This window comes from Gymnogyps californianus, chromosome 3, assembly GCF_018139145.2.
Source record: "Gymnogyps californianus isolate 813 chromosome 3, ASM1813914v2, whole genome shotgun sequence".
Taxonomy (NCBI): domain Eukaryota; kingdom Metazoa; phylum Chordata; class Aves; order Accipitriformes; family Cathartidae; genus Gymnogyps; species Gymnogyps californianus.
The window spans coordinates 45,224,559-45,246,519 of record NC_059473.1 but is presented as its reverse complement, the minus strand read 5'-3'; the positions used below and the strand labels follow the sequence as shown (position 1 = coordinate 45,246,519).

General features: G+C 45.0%; 1 protein-coding gene across 1 annotated transcript; it reads left to right on the top strand.

The window, feature by feature from the left end:
* The first annotated feature begins 833 nt into the window (after nucleotides 1–833).
* Nucleotides 834–21,711, top strand: MAP10 (microtubule associated protein 10). Its single transcript, XM_050893213.1, is given in 5 exon segments — nucleotides 834–938; nucleotides 1,926–2,113; nucleotides 3,989–4,107; nucleotides 18,678–18,781; nucleotides 18,784–21,711. Coding segments are annotated over 5 exon segments (2,946 nt in total). The 3' UTR covers nucleotides 21,214–21,711.
* Nucleotides 21,712–21,961: the final 250 nt, after the last annotated feature.

The window sequence follows — 21,961 nt, the reverse complement described above, 5'->3', positions numbered from 1 at the left end:
CAGATGAGTGCCTGGCCTGCTATCCAGCACAGCAAACCAGCAGCGGAGGGCAGTTTGCACTGAGACACCAACACTAGCACCTGACATGGTTACAGGTCTCTTTTTTTACTCCACCACCACTTATTTGCCGGTGATAAACTGTGATAAAGGAATGGGGCAGACAACTGGGACAGTAACAGCTCGGACACAGCAAACACAAGAAAGACACCAGAGTGCGTGCATCAGACATGGAGTGGCCTTAGAACAAATCCCCACCACAGCCTGAGTTTGTTGTTCTTTGGGCTTCTGACACTTGTCCAAAGCCAGTGTAAATCTCCCAAAAGCTGTGACTAGAGTCAGCTTTTGGCTAGTGATTCTCAACGAAGTCCATGTAGAATGGGTGACATACTGCGATCCTTTTTAGGAAGTCAAATATATCTCCCATATATCGGAAATAGTACGTAGATGCTCCAAGAAAAATCATTAACATCTTAGAGGCAGAGGTGAAAGTAGGAAACCGGGCACCATCATGCCCAGACATCTGCCTGCAGTCCATCCTCACAGTACCTGAATGTTTCTGTACAAAATGACCATCAGTGACTACTACATCAGTTATCACTAACCATTAGGGCCCACATAGCACATTGCGTGAATGAAGCTGGGCATCCTCCTCTGAGCTGCATTGTCCAGATACCCACTGTGAGATCAGGCACTCTCCAAAATGTAGGAAGCAGAAAGCCAGGCTGAGATCCCTTCTCTCAGCTCTAGATTGGTGCTGTAAGAAAAAAAGGCCACAGAGGCATAAAGGAAGCCCCAAAATACCCAGTGGCTACCCCTACTGCAAATGGGGCAAGATGCAGCTGCAAGTACCCCGGTCATCCCCCAGCAGGCACTTGCAGACAAGCCCCAAGCCAGAGGTGCAACACGAGACTCTGCGCAGTTCAACGGAGGCTGCTGGAGTATGGCTGATGAAAGGACACTATTTTCTGCAGCACAAGCTAGGCACTGGGAGCACAGCGGCCTTGCTGCACTTCGGATAGCAATTCAGTCCCTTTTCTTACACTATTAGCCAAAGACATCTGCTCAGTAACGTCTTAAATCCCTCAGCATCACGTAGCTTTCTTTTAAAGGGCCAGTGTTCTCTAGCCCTTTAGATAAGCAGGTATTATTAAATCTACTTAGACAACTTGAATACAGTAAATATTAGCCATCTTTACATAGAAACCTTCTTGATGATAATCCACTGGAAATGACCAACCTGTTTAATCTGGAGGTAAGAGAACCAGTATTAAGCTTTTTCCTACTTCAGTGAAAAAAAAAAATACCCACTTCATTGATATATTGTGAGCTGTGAGAGGAAAAAAGCTTATGTTTACAAATCATATTTTCTGTTACATTTTAGCTGATTGCAAAGACTCTCTACATACAGTCCGAGTCCTGTAAGCAGACCTCTGTGCAGAAGAGAACAGTCTGACGTTGCTGGTCTGCATTTTTTAATTTCTATTATACGTGTAAGTGGCTAATAGCCGCAAAACAACCTCTTCGCATTCACAGCACTCTGAAAAGCACAAAACCTTGAAAACATGCTTCGTCTCCTCTCTCACTTCCACAGGTACTAACTGGGAGTAATGCTGCTGAATACAAGAGGAAAGAAGCATCTCCCGCGTGCTCCTGCGGCTGCTCTGCCCACTCCACCCTGTGGACACCACCGCGGGATGTGGCCTTTTACCAGGACTCACACCTCTGGCAGAAAATCCTCCTCCCCCCACAGCAATCAGGCAGCAGCAGATTAAACGGCTCCCCATTTCCCTTTGCAGCGAAGCAAGCGCCTCTCCGCAGCCAGGCTCCGTCCATAGGACTTGCTGTTCTCCTCAGGCATCAGTAAAGCTTGGGCTGTGAACACTCTTCCCCGCACGAGACATGTCCTGTGCTCTTACCCTGTGAAGCCATATAATGGAACCGCATATGGAGAGCACGTTGACATTGTTAAGGTTAATGATATAACAACAGAAAGCACATTTACAGGCAAACGGATTATAATAATTGCTCGAGTGAACAATACGAACAACATAGTGCAAATTGGCCTTCGATGTGCTTTAGCAGCATTGTCATCATCATCCTATTTTCACAACGGGTAGTACACTATGTCTGATCCTGGGGGATGTGATACTTTCCTCAGAGACTCTATACATAACTGTCGACCACACATAAGACAAACATGCACCCTGTAGCTTACTGTATACCCTAAGGCACTGTTGGGTGCCCCTCCTGCAGCTTTGCGGCATTCAGAGAAGGGGGTGATGTGGTTTCAGCATCGCATGTGTCTTGCCTTTGACTTCCCTGCCAAATGATCAGCTACTGATTGCAGGTGTTTGGCAGCAAGAGGCCTTCAGCGTGAACCCAGTGAGGCATTAACTGCTTTAGCACCATGCACTGAGGGGGCGCAGAAAATGAAAAGTGACTAAACCAAAAGATTCCCCTCCCCATCTGAAACCCAAGGGGGCTGCTTCTTGATTTCTTTACTCGTTAGTCCTGTTTCTGGATCTTTTCAGTAGCAGTCATGACTTTTTTATGGTTTTGTGTGATGAAAGCCTTTGACAAGAGCATGTGTCACAGAAAGCGCAGTAGTGAGCCATGGCTTTCATATATATGTTAACCAGCCTTTATAGCATTACGGGGCCTGGGTGACACAAGAGTCCTGGTTTCCACCAAGATAACAGTTGTCTTATTTAGAAAATGACAATAGACTCAGCATCTGACCACATTTGCAGTCTCTAAGGAGAGCTACTGAATAAATGCAAGTAGTCTGCTTTGTTGTTTTCTTAATTTAGTATTTTCTACAGAGGCTTAAAAAGTATCATCTACTATAACACAGAATCTTGAGATTAACAGAATAGCATAATACGAAATCAAACATTTCTGAGGTTAACTTAGAGCCATTTATTGGATTTCTATTTCTAGGCTTCAATTAGAGTAACATAATTTGTAAAAAGATGAACAGGTAATCAAATTGCAATCAGCAAATCTTCTTAAAAAAAAGAGACAGAGTGCGAAAAGATTTAAACAACAAGCTTTGCAGATAGGAGAATAAAAGTAAATTCACTTCTATAGCCCCATGGGAAAATCTAGATGTAATCAATTCAGGGTAAAATTTAATTAAAAGACAGAGCAATGGGATGGGGGACAAAATTCAGGTATATAGGAAATCTTTGAGAAACACTCCTGTGAGAACACAGTAAGATCATTGTTATTCTGCTCATACAGTTGAATCATATCAGTAAGCAATCCATATACATGCATCATCCGATTTATGGGGAAAAAAAATAGACACATTTTCTCCTCTTACCCAAGTAACTCCCGGCTTAGAGGGGTTAAAAGACCATAACAACTGCTTGATAGCATTCCAAATATTTCTGTGCCTATCCCCAAAATAGTAACTGGTTTATCAGTTCTGCTTTATCTAAATCTTAACTCCTCACTAGCCTGCCACGTAATTTTGGTTGAAAATGACCTAGAAATTAAGCATAATAATAATTACAAAAGGGAGGGAGAAAGATAAGGGACACTCAGGGTTTTCTTTAACTAAAACCCAGTATTGAGCTCCCTGAGAAAGAAAACCTATTCAGTAAGGCACATAATTCATTATTAAAGACAATCTTGTAACTCATAAGGAACATTAAGTTAATGTACACTACAAATAGCAAATTATGTAAAACTGCATCAACTATTATATACTTATTATAGTATACTTATTATAATCAAAAGACTATACAGGTCCCTTCCTCAGAAAACACTTGGGAAATGCTAGCCATTGAAAGATGGTGTGAGGAAAAGACATGAAACATAACAAAAAGGGAAAAGAGTCTGATGTAGCTCAGAAAGTGTTACATTTGATTTGAAAAGCATGCAAAAATCAAATATAAAATGCCAAGAGATGAATTAATTAAATCCTTCATTGCGAAGCGCAGATTATATACTGCATTTCATTTATTGGACTTTTTTCTGCCAGGTCACTGCAGCGCATGATGGGCCGGATCCTCAGCCAGGGACCGTTGTTACCAACCCGTGACTCAGCTCAGGTACCAGCACTGCCTGCAGGAATGCTGAGAGTGGACCAAACAACAACACGTAAACAGCTCAACACCAAGGGCATGCAAACAGAAACAAGAGGCACCTGGCAAGTGGGTCAGATACCTCCAGCGATCTGGAAACAGCACACAGCACACAGCACCTTTGTGGCCATGCTACAAGTCCAGGCGAAGGCCAAGCAAAAAAATTTAGTGTTTCAAACTTCCACCTGAGCAGAGAACATTTTGTCAGGATAGTAAATATGCATTTCGTCACTTGTAGTAGTGAGAATATGCAGGAAGATTTTCACAAGGCTGGTCGGTTCTGCCAACTGTGTGAGGTCACTCATGGTGTGCTACTCCCTGGGGACTCTTCCAGTGCAGAAACAAGTACAGCCAGTGGTCCCAGGCCTCTCCGCAGAGGACTTTTGTGGTCACTGCCCAAAATATAAATAGCTCCTATCCATCACTACCACTCCCTGTGGGCTACTAACTCCTCAGTGTATCACTTCCCTGCTCCTTCCCTGGTATATCTGTGCCTTTACAGAGGCCTCCAGGTCACGCTGTAGCATGCAGTTGCAGGAAGAGGGAATTTGTGGGTGAGAACTACCCCCATCCACATCAGACCTATTTTCCAGATAAATATAGGGTTGTCTAAAGAGTAACCACCAAGATTTTCAGATAAACTAAAAACCAAAACAAAAACCCAACCCCAATTTCAAAACAGCTTTACTGCCGTACACCTGTGACTCCTGCACACGTACTGGAGTTCTGCACCTGTACATTTAAAACTGGCCTGTGCGCTCATTGTACAAGGACAGGGAGCTCAGTGATGGCCTGTAGGGAAACCTTGAGGCTAGGCAGTGAGAAAAACACTGTCAGAAGGAGGAAGTAAAAGTGAAAAACAAGGAGAAATACATCTCCCTAAACTTTCAGTAAGTTTCATGCTGTCCTCGTAACACTAGGAGGTAAAACATTTCAGGCAGAAATGTAGCTAAGTTGAGAGCGTTCCTTCAAAACTCTGTGTTATGATGATAATGAAGAGTCTCCTGTTTGTGTTTTCTTGGCAGAGGTTTCCAACTTTCAGAAGGAAAATGAGAGCATTTGCAGAAGAGAGATGAAAAAGTCTCTCGTTGATAGATGAAGACATTGTTCCATTTTGTTTAAACGGCCTTTATAAAATGTTCATTGCCTATCAACTGATGTATTAATTATTGATAAGGGAAAACCAGCAGGCAGCGCTGCACTTAGTTTCATTGAGGGTAGGGAAATGTCCTGGCTTGTACCACCAAATGCAGAAAGTGCCCGATCCATGGGAAGCTGTCCCAAATGCAAAATCATTTTTAAGGGGAAATTTCCACATGAAAGGATGACACTGGTAGGAATAAATCCTGTTCCTCTCTCAGTCTCACTTTCTCTGAGTAAATGCATATGCTAAAGGACTTTACTTCAGCTGAAACCGTGTATCACATTAACATGTTTTTTTAAACTTGTATTCTAACTGCTAGGAAAACAAAAGTGAAAAACAAGTTAAAAGCACTCAAAAAGAAATGAATGGCAAAAACCCTAACAGCCAACAAGGGTTCTAATACAAAGCAGAAGAAATACATATATAATGTAGATGTATACAATATTTGCTGGAAGCTAGCTGGAATTACGGATGTGCTGGAAGAGCCACAGTCAGATTTTGCTTAAAATCAGATTACAGTTCAGTGTGCCGTGGGTTAAACTGTGTGTTACAGAAACCTCCTAGGATTTTAGGCCTAAACAGAAAAAACTCATGACACCAGCTATATGTAAGAAATTTTGCCAGCATGGCAAAAAGTTCAGCTGACTAAAAAGTCGAGGTGTATGCTGTGCGTGTGCTGGATAAGCAGTGCATATTGCCCAAACTGAGATGTGTTTTGAAAGTTCACTCCCAAAGACAACACTGGGGATGGTGTTTTTTCCAACCTAAAAAATCTTTCTATTGATTTTCTTCCCTTTAAAGAAATCACATGCCTACCACATTTCAAAGGAAACCGTCCATCCTGCAAAAGGTCTTGTTTTTCTGCTGTTGCTTTTCCCTGAGTCTCAGTGGGGGTGCAGCTACACACTTGAAATGTGTATGCAGCAGGCCAGCACATTGCTCACCCACTGTATAGTCAAAATCCCTGCAGGCAGGCAGGCTGGCCTTACCGCTAACAGCAATTGCAGAACAAGAGATTCAGAAGTGCTAATGAAAGCCCTGCTGAAGAAACTGAAGAATTTTTCAGACACTATAAGAAAGCAATCTGTAATCAGGTGTATAATTACACATCATTGTTCACACACAAAGTCCTACCTAAACTTCTGGCCTTCCTGTCCTTCTCTTCACCCTAAAATCTTCCTGTTTCTTTTTTTCCCTTCTCCCTTTTCTTCTTCTTCTACATAAACTGTGCTTTTGGCCCTTTGAGTAGATTTACAAGACCTACTCCTGACCTACTTTTCTATTGTTACTCCTGTAGCTCTCATCAAGAAACTTGGCAGAACCAAAAGGCTTAGTAGCAAGGCAGCGAAGTCCTCTAATGAGCTACATCAGTGAGCAAACCTTCCCTAGCCTCACCCTGCCCTTGTTTCAGTTTCTTTGTCATTCAGGTCAGGAGCAAGCTCTCAAAGGAAGAAGCCTGATCTCCCTCATGGAGCAAAGACTCCGGAACCAAGCTCTTGAATTTAACCAGAATAGCAGCCCATGGAGGACCCTAGGAGCAAGCAAGGACGTTTTGAACTTTTGGGGAAGAAACCAAACTCACTCGTCCTATTTGGAGACTTACAGCTTTGAGCAGAAACGTCTGATTTAGTGTACCACTCTTGGAAGCTGATAACATGACAAGACCTAACAATAAATGCAAAGATACAAATACAGTCAAGGACAAGAAAAAAGGACAATGTGGTTAACTTGGATATCACACTTGTCCAAAGAGGTAACAAAGAAAGTGACAGCGAAAATGAATAGTTTTGGGTTTCCTTCTGCTCATTTACTTTTTGCATCTGGCAGAACTTTGTTGCTTTTCACTCTTTCTTCTCCCAGCTGTTCTCCATCCCTGCAAGATAACCCATACATCAGGTGCCCACGTGTGCATACAGCTCCCCCAGGGCTCTGACAGGCCCATACAGCAGCACAGAGAGGCACCCCACCAGCCAGCAGGCAGGATTTGCAACATGATTAATATGTTTCACTCTTGCTGAAAAGGTCCTTTACAAAGCTCCACCAACCTCTACCGTTCCTAACTAATAAAGGGAAAAAAACCCTAAGAAACTGAAAGGAATTTTAACAAGAGAAGTCAGTGCATGCTCTTTTTTTACAGGGTGTTATACTAGAAATGGAAATCTTTTGCAACTTAAAAAGCAGCTAGACATGGAGCATAACCAACACCAACACTTCTCACACTGGGGAAGCTTCAATTCCAGATCTGGAGCTTTACATTATCTCTAGCCTTCACACATCCTGTTACGGCATCAGGTCTCCAGAAGGTGCAATCACTGGCACAATATAAAGGAAAGTTTTTGGTTGTCTGGGCAAAGTTGATATTTCCAGCTGCCCTAGTATTCTTGCTAGGTTACAACTATAAGTACTGCTCAGGAAGAGAAGCCCTTCATTATGTACAGGACAGCACAGTTTATTTTCTTCAAGCAAACATAGAATATGTGAAAGTGGCTGGAATTACTGCTGTAGAAGCTAAAGTACAATTTCATCCACAGTATTAGTAGACTCATTGATACCATGAGCTGCACTTAGTCCCTAAACTATACTAATACCAATCTCAACCCTGACGCAAAGGGAGTACCTCTCAGTGACGCACAGAATTTTTGGCCAGACAGGTCTATTATGATAATTTATCTTGGTCTCCTGAACAGTGCTGGCAATGTCCATTCATCCTTTCAAGAATACCAGCAGAGGAACCAATTAATTTTGTTTGTGATGGCAGTGGTCGCTTACAGAATGCCACCTCTTGCCTACTAATGACTTTAGGACGGTAGCCCCCCTTCTCTGGGGCCAAGCCCTTCAGCCCTCCTTTCTCTGGGGCCAAGAACAGCCTCTGGATACCAGCGATGCAGTTACGGAGCCACACGCGAACCTGTGAGCAACAGCTGAAACTCTCTGTAAGTAGTTACTGGTTCCCTGCGTGATCCAATATGTTAGTGACAGAATATCACAATCAGCGTGTTTTCTCTTAGCTGGCTTTAAGCACCTGCAAACTGTGATTTCCTATTCTAGAAAGAACACTTATTCATGGAGCTGTTAAGCTGATAGCCTCACTTATTTAAGCTAATACTGTCGCCTTTTTGCCTGTGTGATTTCAGAGGAGTTTCCAACACACTTCACCACATCTATGCAAATATCCTGCCACAAATTATATTGATGATATATCCTCCAGCTTGCAGATCAGATAAGATCACAGCACATTGTTTAAAGATCTGCCTTTTATACAATCAGAGACTGTGCCAAATAGCAGTACATTACAAAGCAAAGCCTTTGTTTAGAACAGAAAAAAATAACCCCCTACTGGAGATCTTCTTGTTGTGTACATGGGAAATTATAGGAGTAAAATTAGACCGGTGTAGTTTAATAATTAAGGTTATACTCCCAGGGCTGACAATTTTCTTGAACGATATACTTTTTCCTGACCCCCTTAATCTTTTTTCACAGGGATTTAAGATAGAGTATTTTACTTCATGTTGGGTCAGTTAAGGGTGTAAACATGGTCACTGAGAGACGCAAGGTTCATCAGTGCTCCTCGAGGTATCAGCATCCATCAGCTGTCTGCACTTGTTCACGTGCTCAGGGTTGAGCTAATCATCAGATTTGGAATGGGGAAGCAATCCTCTTCCAGATTAGCTCATCAGAGACTGCTGGTTTTTGTTTGTCTTCCCTCTGCAGCATAGTGCGTGGTCCGGAAGCATCTGCAAATGTCACCCAGCAAATCTCCTGCTAGCCGGGAGGACTTAGAAATGCCCTTGATCTCTCCTGTTCTCCTCCTGCGACACAATTATTGCGGCATTTGGTCTTCTAGCACAGACTTGGAGTCTGTTGTGAGAAGCCTGGAAATGTACAGCATCCCGGGGTGAGACGAGCTACAGCGCACAGGACTGCCCATCTGCAGCATGCCTTTCTGCAATTTGAGAGGCACTGGCTGGATGACTTAGGTGGTGCCCTTCAGTCCTATATCTTCAGTTCACCTGTGTGGCTGATCCCTTGCTCTGGAATGACTGCCACAGAGGGAGCTCTGCAGGTATTGTGGATGCAATTTACCTACATATCTCCAGATGTACATGATACCACCGAGCTATTGGCTCTAGGTTCATTTACAGTGTGAGGAGTGAAAGAGCCTTTTGGTGTTCATTTCTATTCATCTCTATGTTCAGTCTGCATTTGGTCAGATGAGTTCCACCTGCAATAACAATACCATTTCAGGCTCCAGCTTTAACTCCCAGTGTCAAGGCAAGCAATGTGCTGGGCTTTGCTTTATGCTCTGGTTGTGAAAAACTCTTAAAATTTAGTGTAAGAAAAATAAAGCAACTGACTGCTCTGTTTCCCTGCCAACCTTACCAAAGATTGAAGTGTAGAGATCAAGATCACCCCACTCAATTGTAGACATTTAACCAAGCCAGCTAAACAAGCCTTGGTTCCTGTACAATCAACAGACAAAAAGAGGCTCCTCAGAGAAGGAGTCAGTTAATCTGAAGATCTGACAGCTCTGGAAGAGCCTCTCTCCCTCCCTGCAGCAGAAGGCAAATGTGACTAGGTTGCCTCCGCTAAGCAGGATGAGTGGAGATGAATAAACTGGGAAGACATACAAATGAGAGGAGTAGAGAGTGAAATGAAAGCTGCTGCAAAGTTGACATCTGTTCTGTGCAGCATGTGTTTCTCACATACAGATTTGAGGTGCAGGGGTTGCACTTTGCTCACCCCTTGCTGAGAATCGCACAGAGCCATCCCCCCTCACGTGGGCTGTCCCACCACAGCCAGGCACTCCCGCACCGTTCCAGGCCACGGCACCACGTTCTCGGTGCATCTCAGGAGAATAAGCCTTTTTCCTGTTTAAGATCAGCCTACAAAAGCACAGCTGAGTTTTCAGAAGGTATTTTACCCCCTGCCTGCTTGCAATGATACAGATAGCTTTCAACAGAAGTGAGAAAGTATTGGGGGGAAGGAATCCTCCTCTGAGAATTTCCAGTGTTAAGGCCTTCATGAAAGGTGTCATTATAAAGAAATGAATGAATGCATTTGTCAGCCTCTGGGAGGTTTCAGAGTGGCTTCTATTTTTATCTCTTTTTACCCCTTGAAGGAACTGAGAACTAATATTTGCGATGCCTGACTGAGGATATTAATGTTTTCAAAAAGCTGCCATTCCTTCCAGGGCAGGAAATAGAGTAACCTGTTTGGGTTTTTTTCACTGGTTTGTCTCTTGAAATGAAATTACTGCAACTGTGTTTCCCATAAGACGTGCCTGCAGGACTATCCAAACCTTCTATTCCTGTTTATTTATCCAGTATCGAACCTTAACAAATCTGAATGATGTGTGACCAGCTAATACATGTCCAAAATACATTTCTTTTTCTTTTCTTGCAGTATTTTTGCTATGCTATGCGCTATTGTTTAGTCTGGACTTACGGACAGCCCAGAGACCACAGGTTCATGTAAAATCATGATAAGTGTTTACTGAAGATAAAATGCTGAGAGGAGGGGAAAAAAAAAATGAAAAGAGTGTTTTCAGAACAGAAAAATCTCATGGCTAACTGTTATATCGGTACCAAACTCTCTGAGTGTAACGATTTGCCTGCCTGGAGCAGAAATATTTCTATTCATATTTAGCAGAGTTGGAAATCATTAGTCCAGTTACCGGTACATTCATGCCTCATAGAAGCGTCCGCAAATATGAGAAGGCTTTTTGAAAAATCTTCACCCGCTACTGCAAGACTAGATGAGACTTGTCTAAAAGACTGTTGATGTTGCATTTGATGAAGCAGATGGGTCACTGCTGAGCACACACTATTACCTTGCCAGAGGCTAGGTCTATTGTCAGAGCAACACTTCTGGCCTCCATTGGCCTGAACAGCAAACGATCAGCAGCGGAAATTGAGACTGGAGATCCCATCAGAAGGAGATGGCAAAGAGCTCACTGCGTAAGGTTATATTAAGGACCCTTCCTTTATGGAGCAAAGATTTCATATATATTTTCATTCATTACGTTTCAAATTTCACTCTTCACGACATGAAACCATTACCAGCCGAGTCACATGCTCACTGTCTCAGGACTTAGCATGGGGAAGAGGACGAGACACTGCAACCTCTGAGTGCCCTGCCACAGAAACAGGGCAGGCTTGCATTTTTCAGAACTTTTTCTTCTTGATTATTTCCTCTGCAAAATTAAAATAAGCAATTTAAAGGCAAATTTGAATTAGCATATTGAGGACAGTTTATTATTTATGAGATGGAAATCAGGATCTTGGATGACTGAACTCATTAAAGACCATTTGGAATAGTTCCCATCTATTTCTTCCACGGTACCCACACAACAAATAATTCACACAGTAATTAATGCCATGTCTTCCCAAACAATACACGCTTCCGACAGGAACTGTTCAAATAGGAAATGCACGAAACTGCACTGAAATAGCAATAAGCTTAAAATACATACCAGCAAAACCAGGAAACTTTGTGTTAGGGTGATCACAGCTGCTTTAGCTGAACTTACTGGGCCAAAGACATCCCTGAATTAGCTCAGAGAAGGTCAGTGGAGTTAGACAAGGGGGGAGTTTGGCCAACCAGGCCCCTGCACTGGCACAGCTCTCGTCTGACTTTGTGTCAGGGGCTTACAACAGACAGCGCTCTGTCTTTCTGCCCACGCAGACTACATGGTGCAGCACAAGAGAAACAAGCCTATTTTCCTCCCTAACTGTAGCCCCACAGGGCTATTTGCAGAGCAGTGAATTAAATACCCTTCCAGCATTGCGACTACCTATGAAAAGTTCCTACAGGCATAGCTACGCTCTGTAACGGAGCGCAGCCCTGGGATCCCCCGGATGGGGCCAGCCGAGGAACCGGCAGCAGGACAGCTGTGTCAGCACAGTGCCGTGCCTGGACTAGCCCTCTCAAGAGCTGGGGAGATAATTAGCTCAGGCAGGCTGCCACATTTTCAGCGCCTAAGAGCCCTGCATGGCAACACAGCGAGCTACGCAGATGCACCAGCCTCTCAGAGCGTCTCCCCTTGTGTTGCAGTGCCCACTCCTGAAACGCGGGAAGGAGCTGGTCGGGTCTTGTAATAAGAAATTCGTCACTTCCAGCTGCTCTTCACTGCTTGTGAAGGGCTGGTGGCCTCACCACCGGGCTGTGGTACTGCATTTCAGGGGCAAGCAAAACAATCCCAATGATAGCCACTTGCCATCACTCCCCAGGGCAGGGGCCTGCGGGGCTGGCAGGGATGCTGTGTGCTCTGTGCATCCCAGAGATTTGTTGCCTTCCAGGGGGTACTTACCCACTCAGCATCTCTATGAAACACTGGTCATATCTTATGAGAGGAACTCAGGCACAGAGGAATTAGATCTTCCCAAGGAAACCTACGGCAAAAGACAGAGTTGAAGCTAGATCTCCAGATTCCCACATTTATCATCGTAAAACACAGTTTATTCTTTCCTTCTAATCAATAAAGCAACATAACAGGCCATGATTTTGCCCTGTCCATACATTTAAGTTTCACATCACAGCCACCACCATGGTAAGTAGGTCAGCAAGTTACGGACATTAGCAGGACACCAGTGGGAAGTACTCCGTACTTGCCACCTGGCAGAGTAAGAGTAAGGACAGAAGCTTGAAGGGATGAAGCGTGTGGGAGGGACATCACTGTTGAGATCCCTGGAACAAAGCTGTTAGCCAAGAAAAGGACCTCATCTTTAGAGTGGAAATCCCACTGCCAGGCAAGCCAGGGACAAATGTTCATTAGAGAGCAGTTTCTCTCACAGTCCACCTTAGTGAACCATGGGATAGCCACCATGTCTCCTTGGAAAACAAGGAGAGACATGAAAAATGCAGGGCTAATTGGTTCCTCTTTTTGCAACCTCCACCAGCAGCTTCATACCTCCTGTTCACTAAGTGGGATGGAATATTTCTGCCCCCTTCCTACGAGGCACAGGCACTTGAGTATCACTCAGCCTCATGCACAACCAGTGAGGAGGATCTGGTCCAGCTCTGCAGCTCTGCATAACAACATCCCTGGCTCTTTTTGTTTTGCTCTCTCTAAAGGAGAGCTCTCAAAGCAGTCAAATTGATTCTAATTTGTTTTTAAAGGGAAAAAGAGAAACAGCTTAGAGGTTGAAAATGTGCAGTGAACAAAACAGCTGTACTGTAAACCTCTGAAAAAACATACTTTACAATGGTAATTATGACAGATTAAACAATGATTGTCATCAGTGTGATGGTACAATGCACACAATACTAACTGTTTCCTACTCAAATATTTGCAGACATCTCCAATTTTTTATTTTAATGAAATCTCATCTAACTATTGAATTGACTTTAAGAACCATCCTGAGGCTCACAAGAGCTTTTGCTGTCAGAAGCTCTGTCAGATATTTGAACTGCAATTTGCCCCCAATGGTTCCCAGCTTGAGCTAGAGGAATGCTGTAAACGTAGCTTTTTAGGAGGTGGTGAGTCTGAAAAATCACTGCCTACAGAGAGAATGCTAAACCCTGAGAGGGGCTGAGGACGTTCCCTGCTCTACAGTAACAACAGGACTTGTAAGGACCCCCACACCTTGAAGAAAACTTTTGGTACAGATTTTCTCGGCTTCTCAAACATATGCACGCAACTGTGCTGCTGTGTGATTAAGCTGTCCTCTTTGGATGGCTAAGCACCTGGAATCCTTTCGTCATTCAGTACATATGTGCATGACAAGCATGGGCTGCAACCATGAAGCCAAAGAAAATAAAGCGATCCCTTTGAGAACTTTCTGAGAGCTTCCCAGCTATTGGATGGGGAGTAACACAATTTAAACAATGATACATTAATTAATGCTAAATGACAGCATGCGAACCCACGGGGTTTCCATTAATACCGAATGAGTTCATGATGGTTTATATCAAATAAAAGGAAAGACTGATGGTAAAGCCTCCATGTGCTAATGACAGCCAGTTATTGAAGGAAATCGGCTTTGCATGTTGCTGGGCATTATGCAAAGAATATTCAATGGGCTGAATCTTGAGGTTGACCCTTCACTATTGTTTTGCTTTAAGCAAAAATGTCTATTGGCTTTAATAAGAACTTTTTTTAAGTAAAGGAAATCACCTCAGATGTGACCTTTATGGATATGTCTCATTGTCATCTTCAATATAGTTGTCTAAGCTCCTGTATTTGTGACATCCTGCTTCCTGTTGGCTCTCACAGTGTCATTCTCTCTCACGTATTTGCCAGAATTTCCCATGTTTCCTTTAAGTAAGTGTCTGCTTGGACTGAGTTTCCCCAGATCCAAGAAAGATGATGAGGACTGCTCAGTACAGAAGGAGAAGCTGTGTTTTGCCGCAGTCCCATTAATCCTTGAAGAAATTTGGAATCGGAAGGCAAGCTGGCATGGGTTGTATTTCCAAGCTGGCTGTGAAAGCCACGGATTCACACATATCTTAAAGGCCAACCATTTTTCCCCCCCTGCGGTAATGAGAAAACAATCCTGTGTGCCACCCCTGCTGACTTTGCAGAAGTAACTGCCATAAGCCTTAACTCTCACCCCTCTGAGAAAGTAAAATACTAAGGACAGCAACGAAATCATTAAAAAGACAGGAAACAGACTGGTGTTTGCCAAATGGAGAAGGGCCACACGACTAGGCAAATAATGCTTATTTTAACACTCCCAAAGTCTGCTAAAGATAGTAGAGAGCGAAAATAAACGTGAGAGCTATCATACTGAAGTAAGAGGTGTTAACAAGCATCTTTAGGGTACCAATGCAAGGGAGGTATTTTGGAGCTGTACGTCTGAATATATTCTGTACCAGTTGTTCTGACCACCCTACTGATGGGGCACTTTGTGGACAGGAGGGTACACCCTGAGAAGTGGGGAGAAACCACGGTATCCTTCATTTTGATGGATATCAAAATGCCTGTGCCAATAATACCATTGCAACTGTTCCTAGGCTGTTCCATACATCACTAGATCTGGGTCAGCACGAAATTAAGGATCATGAAGTAGAATTTGGACACAGGAAACAGCAAAGCTCCCTGCAGAGCTCTGCACAATATACAGAAACATATGCAAACAGTAATTTCTGAATAGATTTAATATTCTCATTTGACTTTATTCCTTTTCGAAACCTTTTCTAGATTCTTCAAGAGAGAAACCTAAATGTATTGCAAAACCCTCAAATGCTTTGCTCATGTATTTTATAATTTTTCATTTTTTCTGAACTGAAGAAGAGAGTTCATGAAAACTGAGAGAGTTATTGAAGGCTGCCATCCTTATTCCTGAATTTCTTCCTGTTTCTTGCCCTTTCGCAAATGGCTGACTCAACAGACAACTGAGAAAAGACTAAATAAGTCTTCTCTGAGTGGCATTTTAAGCTGGAGTATTTTAAGAACTGCTATTATGTTGCAGCAGACTGTCTGACCCCCTTCTGAATCAGAGTGCCACCAGGCTAAATATTTGCACAAATTCCAAGCATCGCCCTCCAGATTCTGCACAGAGAAGAGCAATTTTATATCCAGGTGAACAATGGCTCTTTACTGCAGCATTTGACCTGTAAAAAATGCAATCTTTAGAACAACACCAGAGTAAGTAGATAATTGCAGATCTAGCAAAATCCATGTTTTCTCAAGATCTTTATTTTTTTTAATAGTCATACTTCTCCATCCATAAACAGGTATACAACTGTATAGAGATCTCTCTTTGTGTAGAGAGTTCAATAAATCTGAAATTTTACAGAAATTAAGGGCAAAAGAAGGCATTTCAGAGCCTTCAAAAGATAGGTTTGAACCAAAGTTGCTGAGTTGCTGCTAATGATACCAATTGTCTGGGTTGGAATTTTTTGAGACAAAATGTTAGTACTTCAAACATACAAATAAGGTCAGTGAAAGACTTCACTGAATCAGCAAAACTCCTCAGTCTTCCAGTCTTTTAGAAAAAAACAGAAGAATTGAAGTCTAGTTCTAAGAAAGGAGGACTGAAGAGATTGTGCTGAGAAGAATCAGAGCTATTTTTAAAAGATCACTAAATGTAACTAATGTAGATCCTAATGTGTACCCACTGTCTTTGGGGCAGTAGCAGGTCATGAAACTTGGCTCCATAACCCTGCCCCTCTGAGGCATGCCTATTTTCTAAACCACTCTTTTGTGACATGCAGTCTAAAGAAGTGTTATCACAAGTCTCCTTAAAATGGTGGTTAGTAGAAATTAGGACTATTGGAAAGAAAAAGGTCTTTTTTTCTACATTGCAACTCAACAACAAAATGTTGTTTTCTGTTTATTTTGAAGAGAAATATGCTCTCATGACCAGAGGATTGACTTAATAAAACACCCCAACAAGAACAAACTTAAAAATCGATACCCCTTTCTATTTAAATAATTGTTTTGTCACTAACTTGCTGACCGATCTTACACAGCTTATTAACACCTATAGTTTTCACAAGTGTCCAGTAATTTTTATTTATATTGTCTGTGCAGAATGAAATACAGCAATAGGGCTGATTTGCAGGGACATGAAACTGAAAATTTCAGTTTCACATGAAACTGTTGGTAGTGCAGAGGCTCAGCATCTTAAAACAAGGCTTTGCTTGCTCCATAATTTACCCCCTAACTCCAGGCGCAGTTACCACACACAAAGATGCGTCTTTGCCTACACGGGTTGGAAGTTTCAAAATTAAGAGGTCAGAAATCTTGGACTAAACGCCATAGTCACAGTATGCCCAGCTGTAAAATGGGCAAAATGCCTACCCATTGGCTTCCCGGGGAAACTCGAGAGCACTATTTGACCACTGTTAAATACGTCTGTCGCTTTCAGTGTATCAGGGGAGTTTTTTGTCATTCTTCCTTTACGGAGAATGACAACTAAACTGTCAGGCCCTCCTGGGATGGGAATGGGCTGGAGGAAAAGGAAACACAAGGAAAGCAGATGACTGATGGCAGGAGATGAATGTGGCAGCGAAATGGACTGGCCATTTGTTTTGTCTGCCACAATGCCAGTAAAATGGCAACACCCTAACATTAGTAGCCTTGGTGGCAGAGGACTTGTAGCTCTTCAACTCCTGTGCTTACAATAGAGGCAGTGGAGGAACTGAGAAGAACTTAATTATTTACTTCTTAAGCCCTGGTCACAATTCAACTGGTCAAACTCCTTAACTCTCTTCTCAGACATAATAGCTAATGAAAGGCGTCCTTTAAATTATAATGATCAAGGGACCTGACCAACAGTGAAGCAGTGGATTCTTTAACCATTTCCTGCTGGTTTCTGCTTTTCTAAAAAGTGATTGTGATTTGGCAGAGGAAGGAAAGGGGGAAAAAGAAGGGAAGAAAAAGAAAGGGAGAGAGGATTGGTCTTTCTTTTAGTTACTTCCCTGGTGGTAAATGGTGAGGGTGCACTGCAACTTTAACTGAACACCATCAGTTTAGGATACATTGTTTTAGACTCAACTTATTAATTTAACAAAACAATTTTCTTCCCAGCTCAGCAAGTATTTGCTGTGCCTGTAGCAAGGAGACTCTGGAGTAAGGGAAGGGCTCTCAGGGAGGGTAGGGCACTCTCTTTCCCAGGCAGGAGGCGAGGAGTGAAATTCTCCACAAGTGTGTCCACCGCAACTCCCACTTTACATGCAGACAGGAGAGAAAATAGGAATTTATCAATGCCTGTCCAAGGCACTCAGGCATTACAGAGACGAAGACATCAAATATGAAGAGGTGACATTTACAGCTGATTAGGAAAACCTAATTAACGTAGAACCACAGTTTTTAAAATCTCAGACACTGTATTTGGGTCCTCAACTGCGGAGAGACTCTTCAGCACACAGCCCTCGGCGCAGACCTCGATGTTTCTCTTGGGGTGGGAAGAGGCCGCAAAGAAGCAGAAAACAGTTTAACGTCCCTCCCTGCCTCCACAAGCACTCCTGCTGACTGACGGAGCACAGCGCGCCATCCCGCCCCTGCTCCTGTGGCTGTTACTCGTGATCCACAGTGGGGAAAACACGGCCAGGGCCTCGGCCACTGCCTTCAGAGCCGAGGGCAGAGGGGCACGACAGCAGCCGCCACGCTACACAGGGCGCTGGTGAGCAGACACCAGGGAGCACCTGGTTTCCACGGGCTGCGTCCGCTGGCCCCCCCGCCCGGGGCTGTCACCGCAGCCTCCGGCCAGGGCGGGCTGCAACATGGCTGCCGCGAGTCCCCCTGCTGGGGGGCACACAGGAGGCCACGGAGCACCGCTCATCTCCCCACCCGTGGGATCAGGGGCTAAGAAGCCCCTCAGAGTCCCTGGGCCCGTGCTACCCCCGCGCTGCAGGGGGTGGCGGGCAGTGGTTCCCGTGCCCGTCCCGGGACGCCAACGCCCACCCGGCACGGACTACAACTCCCAGGGTGCTTTGCAAAGGCGCGTTGCTGGGGGCAACGGTGCTGGGGGGAACGACTCCCTGGCGAGGCTGAGCGCCCTCCCCGCGGCGCGGGCGGCGCTCCTCTCGCGAGAGAGCCGGCGGCCTCACCTCACGCTCCTCACGCACACACACTTCTCGCGAGACCGGGGCCCGGCGGCCGCCATGGCGGCGGCGGCGGCGGCGGCGGGGGGCGCGGAGGGGCTGTTCGCGCTGGAGCTGTTGGTGGAGGCGGTGCGGGTGGCGGCGCCGGGCCCCGCGCTGCGGCCGGCCGTGGCGCTGCGCCTCTTGGACTTCCCCACCCTCCTGCTGCGCCCCGCCGCCGCCGCGCCGCCCCTGCGGCCGGGCCGGGCCTTCCCCTTCGGCCGCGGCAAGCGCTGCCTCTTCCGCTGGCGCCGAGGCTCGCTCTGCGCCGCGCTCCGTGGCCGGCCGCTCCGCGCCCTGCTCCTGGCGCTGCCCGCCGGGCTCGCCCCGGGGCCCCCCCGCCTCCTCGGCAGCTGCGGCGTCTCCCTGGCCCCCGCCGCCGCCGAGCTGTTGCAGCGGCCCGGGGCGCCTGCCTCCTGCGGCCGCCGCGGCCGCTTCCCGCTGCGGGACGCCGCGGGCCGCCCCGTCGGGGAGCTGGTCCTGGGCTACCGCCTCACCAGCCTGGAGGCCGGTGAGGAGCCGCCCCTGCCGAGCCCTGCTAGCCCCCGCGCTGCCACGCCGCCTGCCGCCTCCCCTGAGCCGGAGGAGGAGGTTGAGGAGCTGGAGGGCAACACCTTTTGCCCTCCCGTGCTCTATTACAGCCGCGAGCCTGCTGAGCCTCATCTGCCGCCAGCAGCAGCGGCCATAGAGCAATGGGAGCATGTCGAGGCCTCGAGACCGCAGGAGAAGGACAAGGGCCAGAGCCCCCCACGTCCCAGTGCTGGGCCCTCATTGCTGCACCCTGCCAGCCTTCGACAGCTCCACAACACCCTGGGGCAGCTGCCACTACTCAGTGCCTTGCTTGCAGAGTTGTCGGTGCTCACCCACAGCGCTACGCCTGCTGCTGTCCACCCCCATCTTGCCTGGCTCTACCAGGCCCTGGGGAGTGGTGGCATGGCCTCACAGCCCCTCAGCCCCAGCTGCTCCTCTGCCCTCAAGCCTGCAGAGGCACCTGTGGGGCCTGGTGGGAGCAGTGGAGCTGCCAGTCCTCGATTCAAGCAAGGCCGGCAAGAGGCCACCTCACCAGGGTCTTCTCGGGCTGGGAGAGGACCTAAGAAGGCTGTACCCCAGGGAGAGACGGGCTCTGAAAGGAACCGCAAAACTAAGGAAAACAGACCTCCCAGAAAGAAATTGTTGTACGGGCTGACAAATACACTGAGGCTACGGCTGCAGCAGACCAACCCTGATAAGCTGATAATTCATGAAAGGAGAGAGCAGTACAGAAAAAAGCAGATGGAGGTGCTGAAGGAGAGAAGCCCTTTATGCAAAAGAAAACTGCTCAGGAATGCTTCAGAACAGCATGTGGTTTCTTACAGGCATTGTAGCAAGGGAGACAGTTCAAAGCAGAATAATGAGTTTGATAAAACTATTGAGGCTTCATTACCAAACAGTGCTCTCTCAGACTACGTTTCCGTGACAGGAGATCTATCCCCTGACCTGCAGAAACAGGCTATTGCAAGTCTATTGAAGAACGATGAAATTGCAACCAAGGAACGTCCATGCAAAGTAAGTACAGCCCCCTTAGTGGAGGAAACTGCATTAAAATCTGCTCACAAGGAAAAGTGTGCAAAAGCCCAACTCCCAGCAGCTTTCCCATCACATGCTAATGCAAAGGGAAGTAATGACGAAACAATACACTTAATCCATCGTAAAACCACGGAGCGTGATGATGCATCTGTTGTAAGTGATCATAAACCAAGCCCCAGCAGGAGCATTGAAAACAACTCTGAATTCATATACTCTGATGACTTTGTTGCTAGTCCTGAGAACACAGTTTATTCAGAAGATTTCACCAGTGCTGAGTGTACGGGCAGAGACTCAGAAGCTCTTGACAGCAGCCCTGAACCTCTGTGGCTTGAAAGCCCAAAGCGAGGTTGGTCAGATACAGAGCCGGAATCCAGCAGGTCCAGAATTTCAAAGACAAGTCAAAGAGCTGAAAGTACTTTAGATCTTCCGCCAGTTCCTTCAGCTTCATCTCCAGTCCAGTCTTTGAAGAGAAACGGTGACTTAAAAACCAGCAAAAGAACTAGTGGTGAATCTGTTGATTCACTTAACCTTGCTCGAATGGAGGCATTGTTACTAGGTGAAGAGCAGGAAGCGCAACACATCAGTAAGGAAGAGAACAGGGGTGATCAGCATATTAAACAAGTATCTACACTGAGAAGCAAACAAGTTAGCTCTGATACTGATCCGAATATAGGAAAGGGGCAGACCTCTGGAGGAAAAAGCCAGTCAGTAACGCAAGTTAACTCTTACTTGCCATCTAACATGTCTGATCTTGAACTTAGTGTCCTGGAAAACAGTATGTCAGACAAAGAGGAGGATTTTCTGGGAAAACTACGTGTTCCTAATCAATACAAAGACATCAGTGAACTTGTAATAAACAAGCTTCCAGGATACACAATGTAATTACAAGTTTTCACTGTCTGGATTAAGATATGATATTTAAACTTTATAAGGCCTGTTACATTTAGCTGCAATATATACAAGTTAATTTAAGACTTTATCATGCACATTTAATACATTGGTGAATTTACTTAGAGTTTTTTAAAATAAACTACTATTTGAATCTCTAACGAATGGCTCTTAAGTGGTACCTACAGCATGAATTCAGTGTCAGTGTCTTAATACAAAAGTAGTCCAAACGGCACAAGAAACATCACATTGTTAAAAGCAGAAATGAAGACAGAAGCAGCAAATGCAGTTAGTACCCACAAAGCTTGTCCAGGGTAGAAGTAATAGCATACTACAGAAACAGCCAAGTACAAAATATGTTCCTAACTGAACATTAAGTTTTTACCCCTCATGAAAATAGTTCCATGCTTCAAAGAGTTACTTAAAACATAGTCACAGCCAGTAACAGCACAGACTTTTATCAGCTAATCTGTATAATATATGTTTCACTGTTCGATCACTAAATACAGTCACCAGAACTAGATGAGCCCTTTTAGAGTTTCTTAGCTTGAAGTTTCTCATTTAAGTAAGTCAGATTTTCACAATTTATTATAAAATAGTTTAAGAATTATTGGTGACAGTAAATCTATATAATCTGGGAGAGCTTTGAGAGGTTGATGGAAGTTACTCGACCTTGAAGACTAAGGGTGTGCAAAGAGTAGGGAAGAGTTCAGTAAATTTTCAATGCTTCACAACTCCCCGA